Raw genomic sequence first — 18,953 nt, forward strand, 5'->3', positions numbered from 1 at the left:
AATTTTGCCATTTCTCCACAACAGTTGCCCATAGTGGACCTCATCACAGCCACAGAATCTGCCATACGGATTAATAAATTATCACAGACAGAAGCAGAGCAAATCAGGATGAAAGTCTCAGCCACGCTCTCCAGTGCCAAAGTCCCTCCATCCAACCTCACAATACAGGAAAAGAAGGCCGTCGCTTCCCTGAGCAAAGACCACAACATCACTGTTTTACCAGCTGATAAGGGAAGATGCACCGTGGTCCTAAACACTACAGATTACCATACAAAGATCACTACTCTCCTCAGTGACAACAATACCTACGAAGCCTTAAAGCGAGACCCCACAAGCAGCTACAAAAAGAAAGTTATAACTTGCCTTCAAGACTTTGAAAAGGACAAAATTATTGACCGCCTTACATATCACCGCCTTTACCCAGGGGATGCCATACCCTGCATTTACGGACTTCCTAAAATCCACAAGGAAGCTGTCCCACTCAGACCCATAGTCAGTAGCATAAACTCAGCCACTTACAACATTGCTAAACACCTTGCTACCATCCTCGCGCCTCTCGTGGGGAACACCCCACACCACATCAAGAACTCCACCGACAAGGTCCAGAAACTTACCCTGGATCCAGATGAAACCATGGTGTCCTTTGATGTAGTCTCTCTTTTCACTTGCATACCCACCACGGAGGCCATGGAGACTGTCAGAAAACGACTACAAGAAGACAGCTCCTTGGAGGACAGGACCAACTTCACACCCGATCAGATTTGCACACTGTTAGACCTCTGCCTCACCACTACATATTTCAAGTACAACGAAGGCTTTTACAGACAAAAACATGGCTGTGCCATGGGCTCCCCCGTGTCACCTATTGTAGCCAACCTTTACATGGAGGAAGTGGAAAGGAAGGCTCTTGGCTCTTTCAAAGGAAGAGTACCCAGCCACTGGTACAGATATGTAGACGACATCTGGGTCAAAATCAAGACACAAGAAGTGGAATCCTTCACTGCGCACATTAACGCTGTGGATAAAAACATCAAGTTCACCAGGGAAGACACAAAGGACAACTGTTTGCCTTTCCTGGACTGCGCCGTGCACATTGAAGAGAACGGCAAACTCAACATCGAAGTTTACCAGAAGCCCACACACACGGACCAGTACCTCCTCTTTGACTCCCATCACCCTTTGGAAGACAAACTTGGAGTAATTAGGACCCTACACCACCGGGCAAAACGTGTTCCCTCTAAGCCTGAAGGTAAAAAGAAGGAACACACACATGTAAAGGAAGCACTCAAAACGTGCGGCTATCCTAAATGGGCGTTCTTAAAGTCAGCAAAGAGGCACAGAAAAGAAGACCAGACACCAGCGAGGGAGGATAAGAAGGACAGACGCAACAACATTGTCATCCCCTATGTAGCCGGTGTATCAGAGAAACTCAGGAGAGTTTTCTCCAAGCATGACATCCCGGTGCATTTCAGACCCAGCAACACGCTCAGACAGAAACTGGTTCACCCGAAAGACAAAACGCCAAAACACAAACTTAGCAATGTGGTGTATGCTGTACAGTGCAGCGAGGAATGCTCAGACCTCTACATTGGAGAGACCAAACAGCCACTTCACAAGCGCATGGCACAACACAGAAGAGCCACCTCCACAGGACAAGACTCAGCAGTCCATCTGCATCTTAAGGATAAAGGACACTCTTTCGAGGATGCCAATGTTCACATTTTGGACAGAGAGGACAGATGGTTTGAAAGAGGAGTGAAAGAAGCCATCTATGTCCACTGTGAGCGACCATCTTTGAACAGAGGCGGGGGTTTACGATACCAACTCTCTGCCATCTATAATCCAGTTTTGAGATCCCTTCCCAGACGCCTTAACGCCCACTCACATCCTGGGCCATCTGACCTCAGGAATTCGCATGATAAGGTGGGGCCAGGTTTCACAATGAACACACCCGAAACTCTGGCTGATTGGGACCCACGCCCAGTTTCACACCTTGGCTCCGGCGATTAGAGGATCATCAGGGGGTCCTTTTGTCCCTCTGTGGGGGGTCACTCCCACTAGGTTTATATCTGGGACTCTCCACCATTTGACCTTAGAACTGAAGAAGCTTCTCGGATGAGAGGTGAAACGTCTTCAAGCAACTTAAAGAAGTCCAGACGCTTTTCTTTCCAAGCTCCTTTGACTACGATGACCTGGATGACTGAGAACCTTCACAGACATACTAACTTGGAAAATGTAATCTGGCCTGGTAGCTTTTGCTTCAATTCCTTTTCTAGTAGATCAATATCATCCAGTTTAACTTCCATACTCATTACTTAGTGAAGGTTTGAATCAGTTGCCCTTCTCTCAGCCACATATTTCTGACAGTGCAAGAAAACATGTACAGTACTGCAATTTCATCTTCGCCCCGTCAGTCACATTTCCCAGTACCGTGTTTCCTTACCATTATAAATAGTCTGTGTATTCCACCAATGAAAATTTCAGATGTAGCTTCCAGCTAGTCCAAGTAAGATCCCTCAGGCTCTGACACAATAACATGGTGATGACCATAGTGGCCTACAACCAACATGAATATTACTATATCACAACCTCACACAATAGAATGGCGTGAAATAGATTAACCATTAAGCGACAGTTATCTGGATCAAAAATGCCTTGTTGATACCAGCGGTCAAGAAGAATTAAAGGATGACCACTCATTAGAACCGAGGTATGCAGAAGAGCATCTCTGAATCTGAATGCAAAACACGTTGAACCTTGAAGCAGAACATTGTACTGGGTGCTCCAGATGTCAGCTAAGAACAGGAAACTGAGGCTACAATTCATGCAGATTCACCAAAAGTGGACAGAAGAAGACTGATCTGATAAAGTCTCAATTTTGGTTGCAACATTCATATAGTAATCTGAGAACTGCTTAACTGTGAGATTTCTCATGATGCCGCACTTGGTTAAACACATTTCATTGAAAATGTTTACTCTTTGCTAACTTACATATGACAAATAAAGCTAAAGCTGAAATTGGCAGGGTCAGAATTTGACAAACAGCATGAAAGCACTGATCCATCCCTCTTCATATCAGTGGTTCAGGCTGCTGATGGTGTGGGGAATCATTTCTTGGTACAGTTTGAATCTTTTGTTACCACCTGAGCATCATTTAAACACCACAGCCTACCTGAGGATTGTTGGCAGTCATCCCTTTATGCCCACAGTGCACACATCCTCTGATGGATCCTTCCAGCAGGATAGCGCGCTGTGTTACAAACTTCAAACCATCTCAGACTGCTATTTTTAAACACAACACCGAGATCACGGTACCCAAAAGGCCTACACAGTCAATTCAACTGAGCATCCTTGGGATGTGGAGAAAGAGGAGATTCTCATAATGGATGTGCAAACTGACATATCTGCAGCAGCTGACTGATGCCTTCATGTCATCATGGAAACAAGTCTGAGGCATGTTTCCAGCACCCTGTTGAATCTATGCTGTGAATAAAAACCACTCCGAGGACAAGCGCACAATACGGCACTAGCAGGGTGTACCTAATACAGTGTCCGATTAGGTTTGTTTATCATGTTTGCCATCCAAATTTAGCACGTTAGCTTAGTAAAACTACAAATTAGCACAAAATTGTTATTTTCCAGTACTGCACTCACTGATGATACAATGCTAATGATCGGCTCCATTACAAACCATCGGGTTGTCTCATCACTCCGAGAACCTCCGTGATCTTGCAGCTCTGCCAGCTTCCGGTGCAGGAGGAGATGACCTTTACGAGGTAATCAAAGCTTCAAATCAGCCATTTTTAGATTTATAAATAAGTGGGCGGAGTCACTGAACTTTGTCGTCACACCTGGCATTTAGATCTTGTTACAAGCTCAGTAGGAATAGTCTTACATATTATTATCATCAATCCAATAAATCCATGATGCTAAAATAGCATAAACGTTTCTGCAGGATGCTTTTACCCCCGACATTTAACCACATGTAATGCTCATACTTCAGTACTTGCATTTAAAAATACTTTAATGTAGGATATTTTCTTGAAACTATTTTATGTACCGTTAAACTGTCCACCATCTCTGTGCTTCTCGCATTCATTAACCAACAACAGCATCAAGTTTCAATCATTTAAGTAAAAGAAAAAACACATTCAAATTTGCATAGATCTTTATTTTTAGTAGAATCTATAATTGACATCAATTAAATAAAAAGGAGAAAAGAGCAAAAAAAAAAATCCTTAAATTACAAGAAAATTACACTGCACCTTTCATATAGTACAAAAATAGGCCTTATTTTAGAGTTATGTTCCATGTAGGATATTCATTCTTGTACATTACCATAGGTCACACGTATCTGTAAGGTACTGTGTGCAGCCACAGGTCAGGAACCTCACGAAGAGGCGGGAGGAGGTCAACGGAGTCGACTGAGGCTGCTCCACTGACCGCTCCTCCATCACAAAGTGTTTCCTTTCTACTTTAACACGCGTGTGCACACACGGACGCACTCAGGTCTGATTCAGCCCTTAAGTTAATGGCGATGGGATACATTCTACCTCCTCCCTCCGCAGCTGCTGAACATACAAGGTGTCGTCGCAGATCGTCAAAAACGACAACAAAAAGAGAAAGAAAAAAAAGGCAGAGGTGACTGAATGGTTTCAATAAAAACACTCTGAACACAAGCCAAGGGTCGATGGATTGTGACAACCTGGAAGCAACACATATTCATACTAAACAGACAGCATTAACATGATTGTCTTTGGTTATGCCAAAGATATTGCTCCTATTAACTTCATCCGACTTCATATTAATCTCACGTTAGACTACATCCTAAAGCAGGACGGGAGCAACGTCGAGCTCCACATGACTTAAATCAGCAATGTAAAGACGAGCCTTCATGGCAGCAATGAGGGAGTCTTCTCTTTATAACCAGGGCAGATGTTTTGCGACATGCAGTGTTTTTTTCCTTCTAAATTTAAGAGCAGCTACAGTGGTAGGGCTTTTTAGCTAGGAGCTGCTTTCTGGCACTCGTCTTATTTTAGTGTGTGGGGTTTTTTTTTTTTGTGGTTTTTTTTAGTTTTTTTTTTTTTATCGTATTCTCACCGTTAAAAGAATCAGCTGGCTGCTGATGCTTTTCTGCAGCTCCGGCTCTTCGGAAGCAGAAGCTACTTAATTCTGCCTGCATTCATGGATTTCCCAAGTTTAACACCCGATTGCTCAGCGCTCTGAGATCATCTGATTAAAGTATTTTTTATTTTTACTTTTTTATTATTTTTAAGTTTAAGCTGCAGTGAATACAACATTAGCCAAGACGAATAAATCATTTCGTGTGCGCACTTGAGGGGCCACAGAAACCTGTCTGAACACCCGCAGTGTTGGATTTTTAAGAAGAAAAAACAAAAAAACAAAACCACTCTTCCTGGAAGCAATACAAGTCCAAAGGAAAATGCACAGTGCATAATCTTGACTAGACCAGGAATCAATTAGCGCACAGTAATTGGAACGCATTGGTTGAATCCCATGTTATACTTCTTCAAAAGATGCATCCAGAGTTTAAGAAAAACGGTTTATGGAAGCAATTTTGTTTCTGCATTAGCCCATTATCTGTTGTTTACACACTTCGCAGCATGCTGGGAAGTCAATAAGATTTGGTGGCTCAAGTCTGAAGCTGGAGTTATTACATTTTTAAATTAGCACCCTCCTCAAAGTGGAACTAATCAAAGCCTAAATGGCAGTAGGCACTAATGTACAACCCACAGACCCCTGCAGAACAAGCCTGCCACATTAGCTTTGTTCTTTTTGGGGCATTTTCTCCAAATCCTCATTTTCAGTTTGGCTTCTGATCCAGAAGCGGCCACAGTAAGCCAAATGTGTTACACCTGCACCAGCCATTCGAGATGAATTACGCTTCCTGGCTGAGCGCTGTGTTTGAAAGCATGCATACCAATCTTCCTCCATTCTTTTCAAGAGGATTTTTGGCAGGTATTGGTAATCAAAATCTGCATTCTTTTGCCTTTGGAGAATTTCTTTTTTCCAAATAAGACTTGATTTCTAAATCTGCAATTTAAATGATCTGCATACAGTGAATAACATTTTCTGTGGAGGCTTTTCTAGTGAGGCAGTTAAATCAAAAGTTAAAATCCATTTGTTTGTGTGCTTCTGCACCTTGCCCCCCTCCCACCCCAAAAGAAAACAAACAAACAAAGGAATTGATTGTCAGTGACAGAAACTTAAAAAGAATAAAATAAGGTCTGAAACCCCAGGAGGAGATGCCTGGGTAAAGATGAAGAAAACAAACGCCCCCAGCAATCTCAGGTTGATTTAGCACTTAAATGCTGGCCAACAAGATGTAAGAGCAATTCTCCTACCCAGCCTCTTTGAGTAAGAGGCTTTAACACCCAGGTGTGTCTGCACATGAATGCTGATCCTAAAGGCAATAAATTTTTAGGACAGATAGGAGTTCCAGGGGAGTAAAATTTACACAGCAGCTTTACAGTTTCTGAATTGCAATTGTTTGTTTCTCCTCTAAAACATAAATGTGACATACAAACCTACAGTCCTTAAAAAATAAAATAAAATTAAAAAATTAAAAAATTAAATTACCATTTCCCAGAAGCGATTTCATCTCTAACCTACATATAATCTGACCTCTATGATCATTTATCAGCTCCTCAAAACGAAACCTTGCTGAATGATATGAGAGGTAGATAGAAGGACGAGCAGCTGCAGTCGCCAATGCATGTCATCACCATGACAACCTCTCTCAGCAAGCTCCACTGATTTTGAAAGTCATAATTTCAACATAACAAAAAAAAGATCACTGGAATCAAAATGGCTACACTGGATTAAATAATGAGATGCAAATTTCAGATGATGACCAGCCAGGGAGGGAAAGAAGAAGAAGGAGGAGGAGGGGGACGAAGAAGAAGAAAAAAAAAAGCTTAAAGCAATTTTCCCTAAAGGAATGAATAAAATCTCTCAGAATAAATAGTTTGCTGCAGTATTATTCAGAATATAATTAATTGGCAAGTACACTAAAGACATCATCTGAAATTCAGATTAGATGCAGACTGGAGGGTAAGTGCAGAGATGCTGATGAGACGTGGAGTCTCGCTGCAGGATTTTTAAACAATATCTGAAATTTGAAGAAGAAAGCAGAGACTGGAAGGATGGAGGAAGGAAATCTTCACTTCAGAGGGCAGATAAACATTCCTGAACCTCATATGCAATAAACTAACACTCGCACTCTCCCACACGCAAAGCAACTTTCACTCGTTAAGATATGCGGTGTGTTTGTAGTGCTGATGTGATGAGAGGAGAGCCGGTATATTGTTACAGCTCTGTCAGAAATCAGTCACAAGTCAGTCAACACCTTCCAGCTGCTTTGAGAAGCTTTTGCGCTCAAGTCACACATTGTTTTGGGTTCTCCAAGCAGCCCTGCATCTTCTCCCACAGCCCCAGGATGTAAGCACTTCAGACACAGAAATTAAATATCCCTGGCAGGGATTATGCCTCAGGGTTGATTCAATAGCCTGCAAGTTTGTGTGTGTGTGTGTTGTTTTCTTATAATTTCCTTTTTCTTTTTTGTTTTGATACCCTTCCATGTAATGGTTGGGGGAGGTTACGAGCACAGGAGAATTTATAGCTTCCAAAACAGGAATAAGTTCAGCTGGAATCCCAAAAGGCTGAAGGAGGCTTTGCTCGCTGAATGACTCACAGTTTGTTCTTTCAGAGCTGGGAGAAACCTTTTCACATAACAGGAACAATAACTGTACTGGCTTAAAAGTGACTGCATGAAATAAGAATTGTATCTTCAGTAGATACTGCAATTGTCCTGTCATAGAGAGAGACACACTGCAGAGATGGCATATCCTGAAAGGTCTGCATTGTACGTCTGACTGCTGATGGATTATAAACCATTGAAGTCTGGATATTTTCTCATCAACTGCTACGCTTTAGATTTGTTTGATCTTGAAAATGCACTTTAAAAATGTAAATAACTGGAGAGCATTGTATTTGTCAACAGATTATAGACAGCGAGGTCATTAAATGACACTTCAGAGAGAATAAATATTTTCAAATTGGATTTCATGGTTCATAATAAAATTTTTGGCCATCACGTTTTAGTTAAAGCACTAAATATGACAGGACCCGCTTAAGCTTCTCTGCACTGTTCACTGTTCATTAGATTTACACGCTCACATTCACACAATGATTTAGAGATGCACACGCATACATGCACAGACACACACATACACGCAATCTCATCTGGCTACTGCACTGAGACTAAACGACACAGTGGGAGGAGAAAAAAAAGAGGAAGAAAGCAAATAATAATCATTTGTTTACTGTAACAAAAAGGAGCTGGAGGGGAAAATGGACTCTGCACAGACAGACACTGTTAGTGATTGAGGGCAAAGGGAGGGAGAGAGCCAGTTTAATAGAAAAGCGCCCAAGTGTGAACAGAGCAAAGCTCAGGCCATCCCGAGCTCTGAGAGACAACAGCTTCCCATCAGGTCTCCCACAGCACAGCGGAGCGACCAGATCCCGAAACAGAACTCAGATGAGAATCCGATAGGACAGAAAAAGAAAATGAACTGGAGATTAAACCAGAAAAAGACTGTGAGAGGAGACAGTCACCACAGCCCTGAATTATCAGACAAATGGTGGTGTGAGGATTTTAAAAGCAGGAGAGAGGGAGGGACGTGGAGGAGGCATTAAAGAGCACTTTGTGTTTTGATAAAGGCAGTCCTCTCATTTTGGACGTCAAACTCTTCGTTTTCCGAGTCTGTATTTACCCCTTCCTCCCCCCACACTGTTGGGATGCCACGGTACGACACCACCCTATTTCCGCCGAGACTGAAGGTGCCCCCGAGACCACCGCCAGCCTCCAGAGAGGGCAACTTGATGAGCGCGCCGGAGTGCAGCTGCAGCATCAGGAAGATGCCAGCGAAAGTGGCGATGATGGCCATGCAGCTGAGCACAGCAATGGTTATGGGGAGCCGGGAGCCTGACTCTAGCTGCGATCTCTGGTTACTTGGCCCTACCATGAAGCTATCAGGGGACTCGCGCATGTACTGGTTAAGATGCAGGCAGGTGCCAGAGTTGGGGTCCAGGGAGCTGTGCGGGGGACAGGACAGACAGGACCGAGGGCTGAGGCTGCTGCAGGTCAGGCAGGGCTGTGGGCAGGGCAGGCAGGCTGGGACGGAAGCTGGTTCCATAAAGTTTCCCACTGTGTAGTTGAGAGGCTGGGAGCCCACCGAGAAGCCTGCTGGACATTCTTTCACACAGCCCTGCTGAAAGAGGTAGTAGCCTGCATTGCACTCTGTAACACATAGAGAAATAGAAATGAACCTCTGCACCTTTCAGCTCTTCATATGAGTCACACAACCAAAAAACAGAACCAGGATTCGTGCCCTGAGAGCACATTTAACAAGGCTGTGCCTGCCCTCTGTTTCAAGGCAATTTTTTTGTTTTGCTCTTACACTTTTACTAGAGCTGCTTTCACTTACTAAATCTTTACATGTCTATGCTGAGTGCAGCACGCTTAAACAAGACACATTTCCATAGGCACCAAGTTCAGATGCAGACCATCGCCTGTAGTGACAATTAACAGACAGCAGTGAGGGTAATAGAGCTGAAAACAGGAGACCCAACAGAAGGAGGAAATTTTCGCTTCCTGCTGCATCTTGTCAGCTTGTTCAAAAACAGAATTATAGTTTTGAGCCCTGAGACATAGCACACCCAGTGCCATATGACACATGGATATGACAACACATGATAATCGCATACATGATAACTACATTGCACTCACCCTGTTTATAAGCATGCAAGTACCACTGAAAGCCTGTAGGGGTCAGACTGGCACTGTTTCAGGAAACATGTACTTCAGACTGCCTTGGTGCTCAGTGGCATGTTTAGACCTTGCCTATAGCACTAGTTGGACTCGGTAGAACACAGTAGAAGGATTACGTTTATTTTAAATGAGATTATTAAAAAGAGACGTGGAGTAAACGTAAGTCTGAGCAGAAACCAGCTCTTATATTAAATTTTATGCAAATAATAAGGCTACACAATGGAGTTGTGCATAGACAAGTTTGCATAGAAATACAGACAAAAGGCAAATAGATGCAGCCGAGATCATATGTCATGAACGGGCTAGTTCAAGTGTAACACCTTAACATAAAACTACACTTCTCCTCTACTGTGGCTGAAAGGACCCGTGAGGAGCAAAGCAGAGACAACAGTCTTACCAATGCATATCTGCCTCAGATCCAACGTCTTGCAGCTGTCATTGCCAGGCTGAGACTTTTCAGAGGAGCTGGAAGTTGTTGAGCTGGTGCCATACAGCACCAGGATGAACTGGGTCAGAGTGCCTGGGCGGAGAGACAGATGAAAAACTAAAATTAACTGTGGGGGGGGTGAAAAAAGTAGGCCTGTCAAGCCTAGCAAGGCTCCAGCACTCCCTTGGGTGGTTTTTGTAAATGTATCCTCATCTCCTATTAGACTCTTGGATTTTCTGCATAAAGTGACAGAAAATTGCTCCTTGATATGGGCTGCAAATTTAAAGACAGCATGATTTCACTCTGTGCCTAACAAGTTATAAAGAGCACATCTCTCAAAAATCATTGAAGTGTGGGGCCTCATGAGAGGCTTTAGTAAATCACTCCTTACTGAGGAGGGAGGCGTGAGACTTGAATCTAGATCTTTTTTTCTTAAGTATTTTGGCTGAATATGGTGCTGTGGGTGGACCTGCTTTGTGTGATGATCCACGGCCAACCATAAACACTGAAGAATTTGTCATCCTTCCTGCAATAAGGAAAAAAGTCTGCACAGCCATACAGTCAACTAGTATAAAAATAGCAACAACACTTTGGACACAGAAGCCACTTGATCTCTAATCTCTTGGCACTGACCCTTCAACCCTTGAGCTGGACTGTAAGCCCAACAGATTAAAAGGTTACATTAAATAACACTCAAGTAATGTCATTCAGGGTCATTCTGGTGACCTAGTGGTGACCTCGCTTAGGTTTAAGACTGTTGAAAACATTCAATGTGGACTCTGAGGATCTTCGATCAGCATTTTCCAGATAAAGAGGGAAGATAAACTGATACTAAATTAGATAAAGCCTGGAAGCGATCAATCATTGCACAATGATCAGTCGCAACATTTAAACCAGGAGAAGCAATTATCGTAATACAATATAATGTTCTGCTGGATGTTACTTTGGCACATATCACACACCCATGATTGCTGCATACCAAGTTTACCCAACCTTTAGAGCACCATCCCCAACAGCATGTGAGGGGGAGGATGACAATGTGCCCTACTGATAAAATTTAAAAGCCCAGGAAGAGCTTGGAAAATGTCAAAGAGCACAAGGTGTTGACCTAGCTTCCAACAATCTTGGACCTCAGTTTTAATTAAGCAATTTTAAAATTTAGAAGGAATAAAATCAGTTCATGATGGGACTAAACTGCAACCTACAGGACCGTCACTGTGAAGCCAGACACAACAGGAAGGCCCCAGAAGTGCCCTGTCCATGCCCCGATGAGTCTGAGCAGTTGGATGGCACAAGGAGAGCTATTATTTACCAGGTGGTTGTAACGATGTGGGTAACTGGTGTATATTATCTTTATGTAATAACAAAACTGCTTTACCATAGTCACTGGCACCCGCCACATTCTCAATTTCAAGCATCCACGCCCCAGTAGGGTCCTCATCCCAAGAGTGGGTGGTCATGAAAGCCCAGTCATTAAACCCCTCTGATGAGTAGTCATGAGGCCTGCAGGAAAACAAGCGGGAGCGTAAGGAAGTATTTTGTGATTACCAGCACGCACTGTAGATCACCATGTTTGTGTAGTTGTGCATTTTTTACCTGGGGTGGAGCAGTGTGGAGCGTGTGCCAGCAGGACTAATGAGGTGGATTGCCAGGTTTCCCCTCCGGTTGTAGGACAGAGTGAGCCGGGCCTGGACGTGCTCTAATGAGGTCACATGACTGTCTGTCCCCATGCAGCCGTCCACACTCTTGTTAATATATAAATGGCTGCCAATGTTCCTGTTAACCGACAGATTAAGTCAGTGATGGACATTACTCACGGATTGTGTGTCAGTGGAATTATTAGTGGCTTATTACTAAGTGTACCACATTTTGCTCTTGGACACTGAAAGCCAACAAAAGGTGATTCGTTTCAAGCCTTGAACAGGATTAGTGTCTCGACCTGTAGCACCCCTATCCTCTGTGGAAGTAAACACACCTCTTTTTTCCTCCCCCCCCCCCTCCAAAATCCGCTTAGGAGATTATACGCATCCACAACAGTTCAGAGGAGGAAGGTGCAGGGTTTTAGTGGCACAGATGTGCCAAAATTATAGACAGGATGATCATTAAACTGCATCCAGACGGAGTCCCTACAGGTTTAGGATGAGTCACATTTTTCAGGATGCACTGAAAGGGCAGCATACAGTAAACACCTTTGACCTTTAAAGCAGCCTCACATGGGAAAAGTCATGTAAAAGGTTAATTTTCTGCACTATTCAGATGCCAATGAGTCATATAGTAACTGCCCATGATAATATTATAATGCAAATTGACAGCCACGCAGCATTTAAGCATGCTTGCAAAACGTATTTCATGGTTTCTCGAGGTGGGGACAGAAAATCTTAGAGAAATGGAAATTTATACCGAGAGCTGTTGAGGTTGATTTATCATTGGCAGTTGACTGCTGCAGCACAAGCGACTGTGATTTAGGGTCTGGAAGCAGCTAAATTTATGGCAGTACTGGAAACATAGAATCTGCTTTTACAAGCACACTCAGACAAAAATAAATTTAAAAAAAAAAAAGAAGAAGAAAAAGCTGCAAACCTAACCAGCAATCTGCCATTTAGTGTGAAAGCTCAAGTAAATGAGAAGCTACACCTTACTCTCCCTTTCCCTTTTTATCAAGAGCTAGTTAAATAAAAATCTGTTTTTTTTCTTACTTCATATGTTGCCTGATTCCAATTTGTCATAATAACTGTTACATAAATCCTTACTTTTTTGCACGTTGGTTTTTCAACAATCACTTTCAGACAGGCTGGCAAAGGTCTGCCAATATTTTGCAGTCTAATTTATAAATGCAAATGCAAATTAAATTCATCACAGTCAGTCAATTAATCTGACTCAATGTGCACCAATGAGCACAACTCATCCTAGAGCGCTCTCCTTAGAACAGGGAACTCAACTCATCTGGTCGTCAGCTGCTTGTATTCTGGGTATATTGCTATGAAAAGTACGGTTGGTTCTATTTTAAGCCTATAAGGTTATGGCTGGACTCTGAATGCAAGTAGTTAATATGAATTTCTGTCTATGCAGACAAAAGCAGATTTGCAATCTCACTAATTTATCACAGCAAATCACAAACAGACTGCATGCAAGTTCCAGTTCGTCTCCATTCAACTACTAACTGAAGACCGACACAATCTTATTGCAGTTTTATCATCGTTTTGATGCATCAAGATTGCTTTACAGATGGCAACTGACTAAGTGGTCAAAGACGTGATCTAAGCAACAATCCTAAAGGCATTGAGACTGCACATTTATTGCACATGGTTGCAATTATTTGGCCACGCCATGTTTTCAACCACTTATCCCAAGTCTGTCTGTAGCATTAAACCACCTTTGGAAACATTTTGTTTACAATTTAATTGGCTGTCTTTTTAAGTGCGTAAAGTGGGTTACGCAAAAAGTCCTAAAAGTCAACCAATCAACATGTGCATAATCAAAACTATCCCTCCAGCACAGACGTGTTCATTTCAATTCGTTGTGCATAAAGCTTTTGAACAAACACCACATGTGTAAGCCAAACTTGAAGCATTCCCATGCGTTTGGCAAAATCTAGGAAAAACAAAAAGGGATGTTTCCAAATCATAAATCACTTTTTAAAAACTATGCGAGAGCTTTTAACTGATGCCATACAGTTTTTATTTGCAAAAGATTTTGCAGACCTGGTAGTAATTTGCATCAACTTTGGTGTGAAGGAAATGGGCACACATTGATCACATTCAGTGTTCTTACAGTACATTGACACACATTTGCAACAAAGCCTGCCTCATTCAGTCAGGCATGCAGGAGCTTTTCTGTCTGCTCGTGTCACTCAAAGCCTAATTCCCCATCTCACGGCTACAAAAGTAAATGGCCTAATGTTACTGTAATTATGGTTATAATAATTCACTTTGGTCTTTAAATATAATAATTGTGCAGTATTGTTGGACTTAATATAATCATAAAATCATCATAAAATGACAAATGTGTTCCAGCTTTTTTGTGCATGTAAAAAGCCTGCATAGTTACACAGCCCTCCCAAAGAGAAAACATTGCTTCTGAACCACTGGCTGGTTTTTCTTCAGGAATCTACATCAGTCAACTCTTTTAAGTAACTCCAACTCTAAAATATCTCAGTCGTGGTATCTATGGAGCTCAGGACAAGGCAGAGGAGTGTTATTTTGATAGAAAAGTCCTCAAAAATGTGTTTGAGCACTGCGGAGCTATAACTTTGCCTTGATGAACTATGCTGAAATGTTTAAATGGCCAATCAGAAATTGAACCGATTTGAAACAAGGACGAGGTGCGAGTTACTGTGTTTTCATGGTATCATATTCACCATGCTGGCTTTTTTTTTTTTTTTTTTTAAAGCCAGTGTTTCCCTGACAGTACACATGTGAACTAGTAACTCAGGTTATTCCTAAAAATGTTAAAACATCATGTTTTGTCTAATGCGGGAGTCTCTCCTTGAGCCAGGTCTACTTACAGTTCAAATTCATACAGCTAAACTCTTGTTTATACTTACTACCTATAATCCTAAAATAACAAACTCACAGGACAGGAGCTAATGGATATAACCACTCAGTCCCATTTGTTCACCCAGTTGACCAATCAGAGCAATTTAAGCTTAGTTAGATTGGGGCCTTTTTTAAAAAAAAAATTTTTTACAAGCCCTCTTTAAATGAATGTGACACTGTTACAGTTTAGACGGTAGACAAAATTCAAACAGTTTCAGACAAAGACAGAGATATTCACTGCATCATGATAGCACAAGGCAATCACACGGGACAGCTGTCTGCACAGACAGAAAAATCAACCTCACCCAGATTTAACTATGTGTGCCTCACATTACTGTAACTCCACAACCATTTTGGGTTACAGAAAAAATTCAAATGGGTTCTGAAAGATGACAATTAAAATCTTACCAAGCGGCCTGTTTGATACTCGGGTGATAAAGGGTTCAAATGGAGCGTCTGTTGAGTGTATTCTGGTGTAATATACGCCGTGTCAGGAAACTGATGTGTTACTGAATATAAAAGCATGTAAAAGTATGCTAGCAGAACACAAAATAAAATTATGAGCCGGTAAATGAGCATAATATGGGCTCAGTAAGCTTGCGGTCATGACTCTGTCAGAGGTAATGAGTGAAAGTAACTGACAGTGAGAAAGATACTGAAACCCTGCCTGCTCACTTATTACAAGACAGTCTTGATAAATACGTCAGCTAAACACCTAAAATGTAAATTGAATAACCTGCCTTGACTGCTGTTCCCAGACGCTCAAACCATCTGCTCTGAGCGTCTCATAGCTCCAGTAAAAGAGAGGAACCTCAAAGCCAGCAAGGGAAGTGACAGGCAGCGCATAATGAAGAGGCGATGTCTGACTGGATTTAGACTGAGACACCAGCAGAAGGAGGAATAAAATGGCTAGGAAGAAATATATAGTTTCAACAGCGAGAGGTACACATGAATTGACAAACTATTATCTTTCTTTTAAGTGTTTTGTCTCAAGTTTGAGTCTCGCGCACACAAAATGACAGGCATTTCAACAGGCGCCCAAAGCCAACATGATGAAGACACGATGTGTCGCTGCGCCAAAGCTTGACAGCTCAGTCTCAAGTCACAAGCATCTCCAAAACCTTTGTTTTGTTATGAGTTACCAATTTAATGTTGATTTCTGTTTTCATTACTCTTAACTTGCCATTTCTGAAAAATGTAGGCTTCTTATCATAGTATTTAACGAATGTTTGAAGTCAAAGAACAAAGCGGCTAGAAATAAACAAGCTGTCTTTGATGGATATTTGGTGCATTCTCTTTTAATGCTGTTATTGCTCTACCCTTCTTTTTCTTTGCTTTTAACATTTACCTCTTCAAACTTTAGCTATTAAAATAGTGTTCATAATTGCATACATGATTACAAATAATTAGAATATTTAGTAATTAGTATAACTGGGGCTGGGGGGTTTTTTGGTCCATAATATGGGTCAAGCTCCAAAAACACTGAAGCATCAATTTGCTCTAATCCAATGAGATAATTTCCTCCAGAGACACATATGACTTAGTTTAATAACTAGGCTGTGTGGGTTTTAGTCAAAGCAATTTAAACAAATAAGTTGTTTTTAGAAAATTGACAGCTGTAACGTGTGCAGACCACAGTGGCCATGGGAGACCAACACAGTGCGTCTCACGAAAACACATGCGAATAAACAAAACAACCAAATTAAGAAAACACAATTCAATCACAAACCACGGTGCTGAAGATACAACATAAGCAAATTCAAGAACGTGCTGCAAGTATCCCAGACTACATGATTCCAGGAGACGCGTGAACCGAGCTGGGACACACTGCAGTTTTTCATTGTTTTGTGACATGTGTCCGAGACTCAATATTAATTAAAACCTAAGCAAACTCACACAGGCTGCTCGTGCTCAGTGTATTCTATTTGTTTGTACTGTGAGAATCTCCTGAAATTGTGTTCTTAAATGCAAACATATCTATAATTTCTGTTGTGTTTATGTACACGTGTTTGTGTGTCTGTTGCAGTGTGTTGCCCCTCTTTGCGTCACCTTAACAGTTTCTTGTGATCAGGGTGCTGAGATAAACGAGCTGCGGTATTAATGAGCCTCCGGTGTACTAACCTTGGCTCGCTGACCATGGTGATGACGCATTTTCGTTGTGGTCCCACATTGGTCCACGTTTTTGCCATGGACACGATACCACCGGCATCAAGTAGACCATATCCGTACGAGTGGCTGACTGTAGAAAGCAAGAGGAAACATTAGCCGGCATCCTGGCTCTCCCAGCTGGTGTGCATTTCAACCTCTGTCCAGTTAAATCTGGTTTATGTGATGCACACTAATAATGAGCCTCGCAGGCATCTGCAAACTGCAGAGGGCTGATGAAAACTTGAAAGGAGCTGCTGTACCTTTGCGCCCGACTCCATTGGTTCTCCAGTCATTGGTGAGCAGGTGGGCAGGTTGAGAAGTTCGTACAACCAGATGTTGCATGTCCCTCCAGGTCAGGTTTTTACTAGAACACGTGTACGTGCAAGCACACGCAGACACACACACACAGAACGAGACAGACAGCACACAAACAGCAACACATATGGTAAGTTTGGCTTAAAATTCAAGTTGAGCCACTGAAACTACATCATCCTATAGTCTTAAGCTGCTGATGGACAGGTGATTGAATTCAGAATACAGCGATTTAGCAGTCACATTCTTCCTTGGCTTGCATAAAATCTTAAGTCGACACGTATTTCAAGTCCTCTTCTGCCCTTTGCGAGACATTTTCCAAAGCATCATTAATCTTTATGCAGGCAAGCAAGTTGGTATTTACCAAACGCAAAAAGGGCTTACATGAAGTCACAACTGGCCTCTCTGTTGTGATTAAATGCGTACAGGCTTTTTAGTCTTACTGTGGATTTGGAGAAAATGAGGCTTTTTAGATAATAACTTTGCTGACTCACTTTGTCATCAAATTCATTCCTAATTACAGTTTTTTTCCATCACCTCACTCTGTTTTGCCACAAGACTAATTACTCGTTTTCGGCGCTCTTCTGACGTCCGTGTTTGTCTCTCCATTAGTGCTGCGTGACTAGATAAGAATGATTAGCGCTCACATCCAAATGGTGTTGTTTGTAAGTGCACAGTTGAAATCTGTGGCAGAGGGGTTAAAAAGTAATTCATAAAATGGGATAATCACGCAGAACTAATGTATAAACATTCAGCACCAGCAGTAAAAGCTTAATTTAATAGAAGAATTTAAAAAATAAAAGTCTAAAAAAATTGGCCTGGAAAAATTCGTGAGATAACAGTGGAGCATTTCTACAAACTACTCTGGCATTCTGAAAACTTCAATATCTGAGTTTGGAAAGAAACTGTTGCAATCTCTAACGAGCTTGTGCCATTTTCCCCCCTCCCCAAAAACAAAAGCCAGCAGATATTAAACGCTAGAATAAGGCTGTACAGCTGAAAAGAATAGCGGGGACTAGTCGGACTCAGAAAAATGATGGCGATAAGCACTTACTTGGCCTCAAGGGCAAGAGCGATGATCCCAGCAGCCAGCGGAGCAGAGGCAGAGGTGCCTGTGTGAGAGTCCGTGCATTTTGATTTGAGATCTGTAGTCACCTAAGCAAGATGAACACAGTGAATTTAAGTATCACAGCATTCCTCCTCCTTTTTCTCACGTTTCCATTTTGTTCTCATAAACTCGTATTTCACTTGGCGTTGCTAGAAGGAAAACAGCTAATGCAATTTTCTAACTGTGCTCCGTCCTCAGTGTCTATTTTCTTCATGTAATTCTACGTAGCTCATCACTTGACAATGAAGGTATTCAAATCTCAGCTGTATTTTATTTTTAAATTCACAAGATATTTCACTCTCTTGTAACCCGATAAATTGGAATTTGTTTCCCTCGAATGAGTAAAAACCTTTATCCTCCATCACTTCTTCACTTATTCTCTCTCCCTAGCAAGGATAAATCTTCTAATGGGTAGAGCAGAAAAATAAAACCAGAGAAACCATATAAGCTTATGTTTTGCTTCTTTTGAACAAGTCTTGTTTTTACTGGACTGCTCTAGCAGAGATCATTTCAATGACCCCCAGCACTCTGCTGTAGTTGTACTGGGCAGCTCCCAGGTGAGAATTTTCT

General features: G+C 41.9%; 3 protein-coding genes across 9 annotated transcripts in view; 1 reads left to right on the forward strand and 2 right to left on the reverse strand.

The window, feature by feature from the left end:
- Positions 1–3,808, reverse strand: part of fes (FES proto-oncogene, tyrosine kinase) — a 30,899-nt gene extending 27,091 nt beyond the window's left edge. For 2 of the 4 annotated variants that reach the window (XM_082528059.1, XM_082528056.1), the window contains exon 1: positions 3,692–3,808. In XM_082528059.1, coding sequence (XP_082384185.1) covers positions 3,692–3,694 — 3 coding nt within the window. In that variant the 5' untranslated portion in view covers positions 3,695–3,808. The other 2 variants (XM_082528057.1, XM_082528058.1) reach the window with 2 other exon arrangements.
- The window catches only part of gfod2 (glucose-fructose oxidoreductase domain containing 2), a 317,249-nt gene that overhangs the window by 48,860 nt on the left and 249,436 nt on the right, over positions 1–18,953 (forward strand). The gene's annotated exons all lie outside the window — the stretch shown is intronic.
- furina (furin (paired basic amino acid cleaving enzyme) a) overlaps positions 4,151–18,953 on the reverse strand; it is an 85,000-nt gene continuing 70,197 nt past the window's right edge. For all 4 annotated transcript variants that reach the window (XM_082536291.1, XM_082536293.1, XM_082536292.1 and 1 more), the window contains exons 10-16: positions 18,330–18,430; positions 17,224–17,327; positions 16,937–17,054; positions 11,877–12,056; positions 11,659–11,783; positions 10,251–10,373; positions 4,151–9,322 (exon numbers count right to left, since the gene is read on the reverse strand). In XM_082536291.1, the coding sequence (XP_082392417.1) occupies positions 8,715–9,322; positions 10,251–10,373; positions 11,659–11,783; positions 11,877–12,056; positions 16,937–17,054; positions 17,224–17,327; positions 18,330–18,430 (1,359 nt within the window). In that variant the 3' untranslated portion in view covers positions 4,151–8,714. The remainder of the gene's footprint in view (positions 9,323–10,250; positions 10,374–11,658; positions 11,784–11,876; positions 12,057–16,936; positions 17,055–17,223; positions 17,328–18,329; positions 18,431–18,953) is intronic.

Source organism: Aulonocara stuartgranti (genome assembly GCF_965226115.1).
Source record: "Aulonocara stuartgranti genome assembly, chromosome: 1".
NCBI classification, from domain to species: Eukaryota; Metazoa; Chordata; class Actinopteri; order Cichliformes; family Cichlidae; genus Aulonocara; species Aulonocara stuartgranti.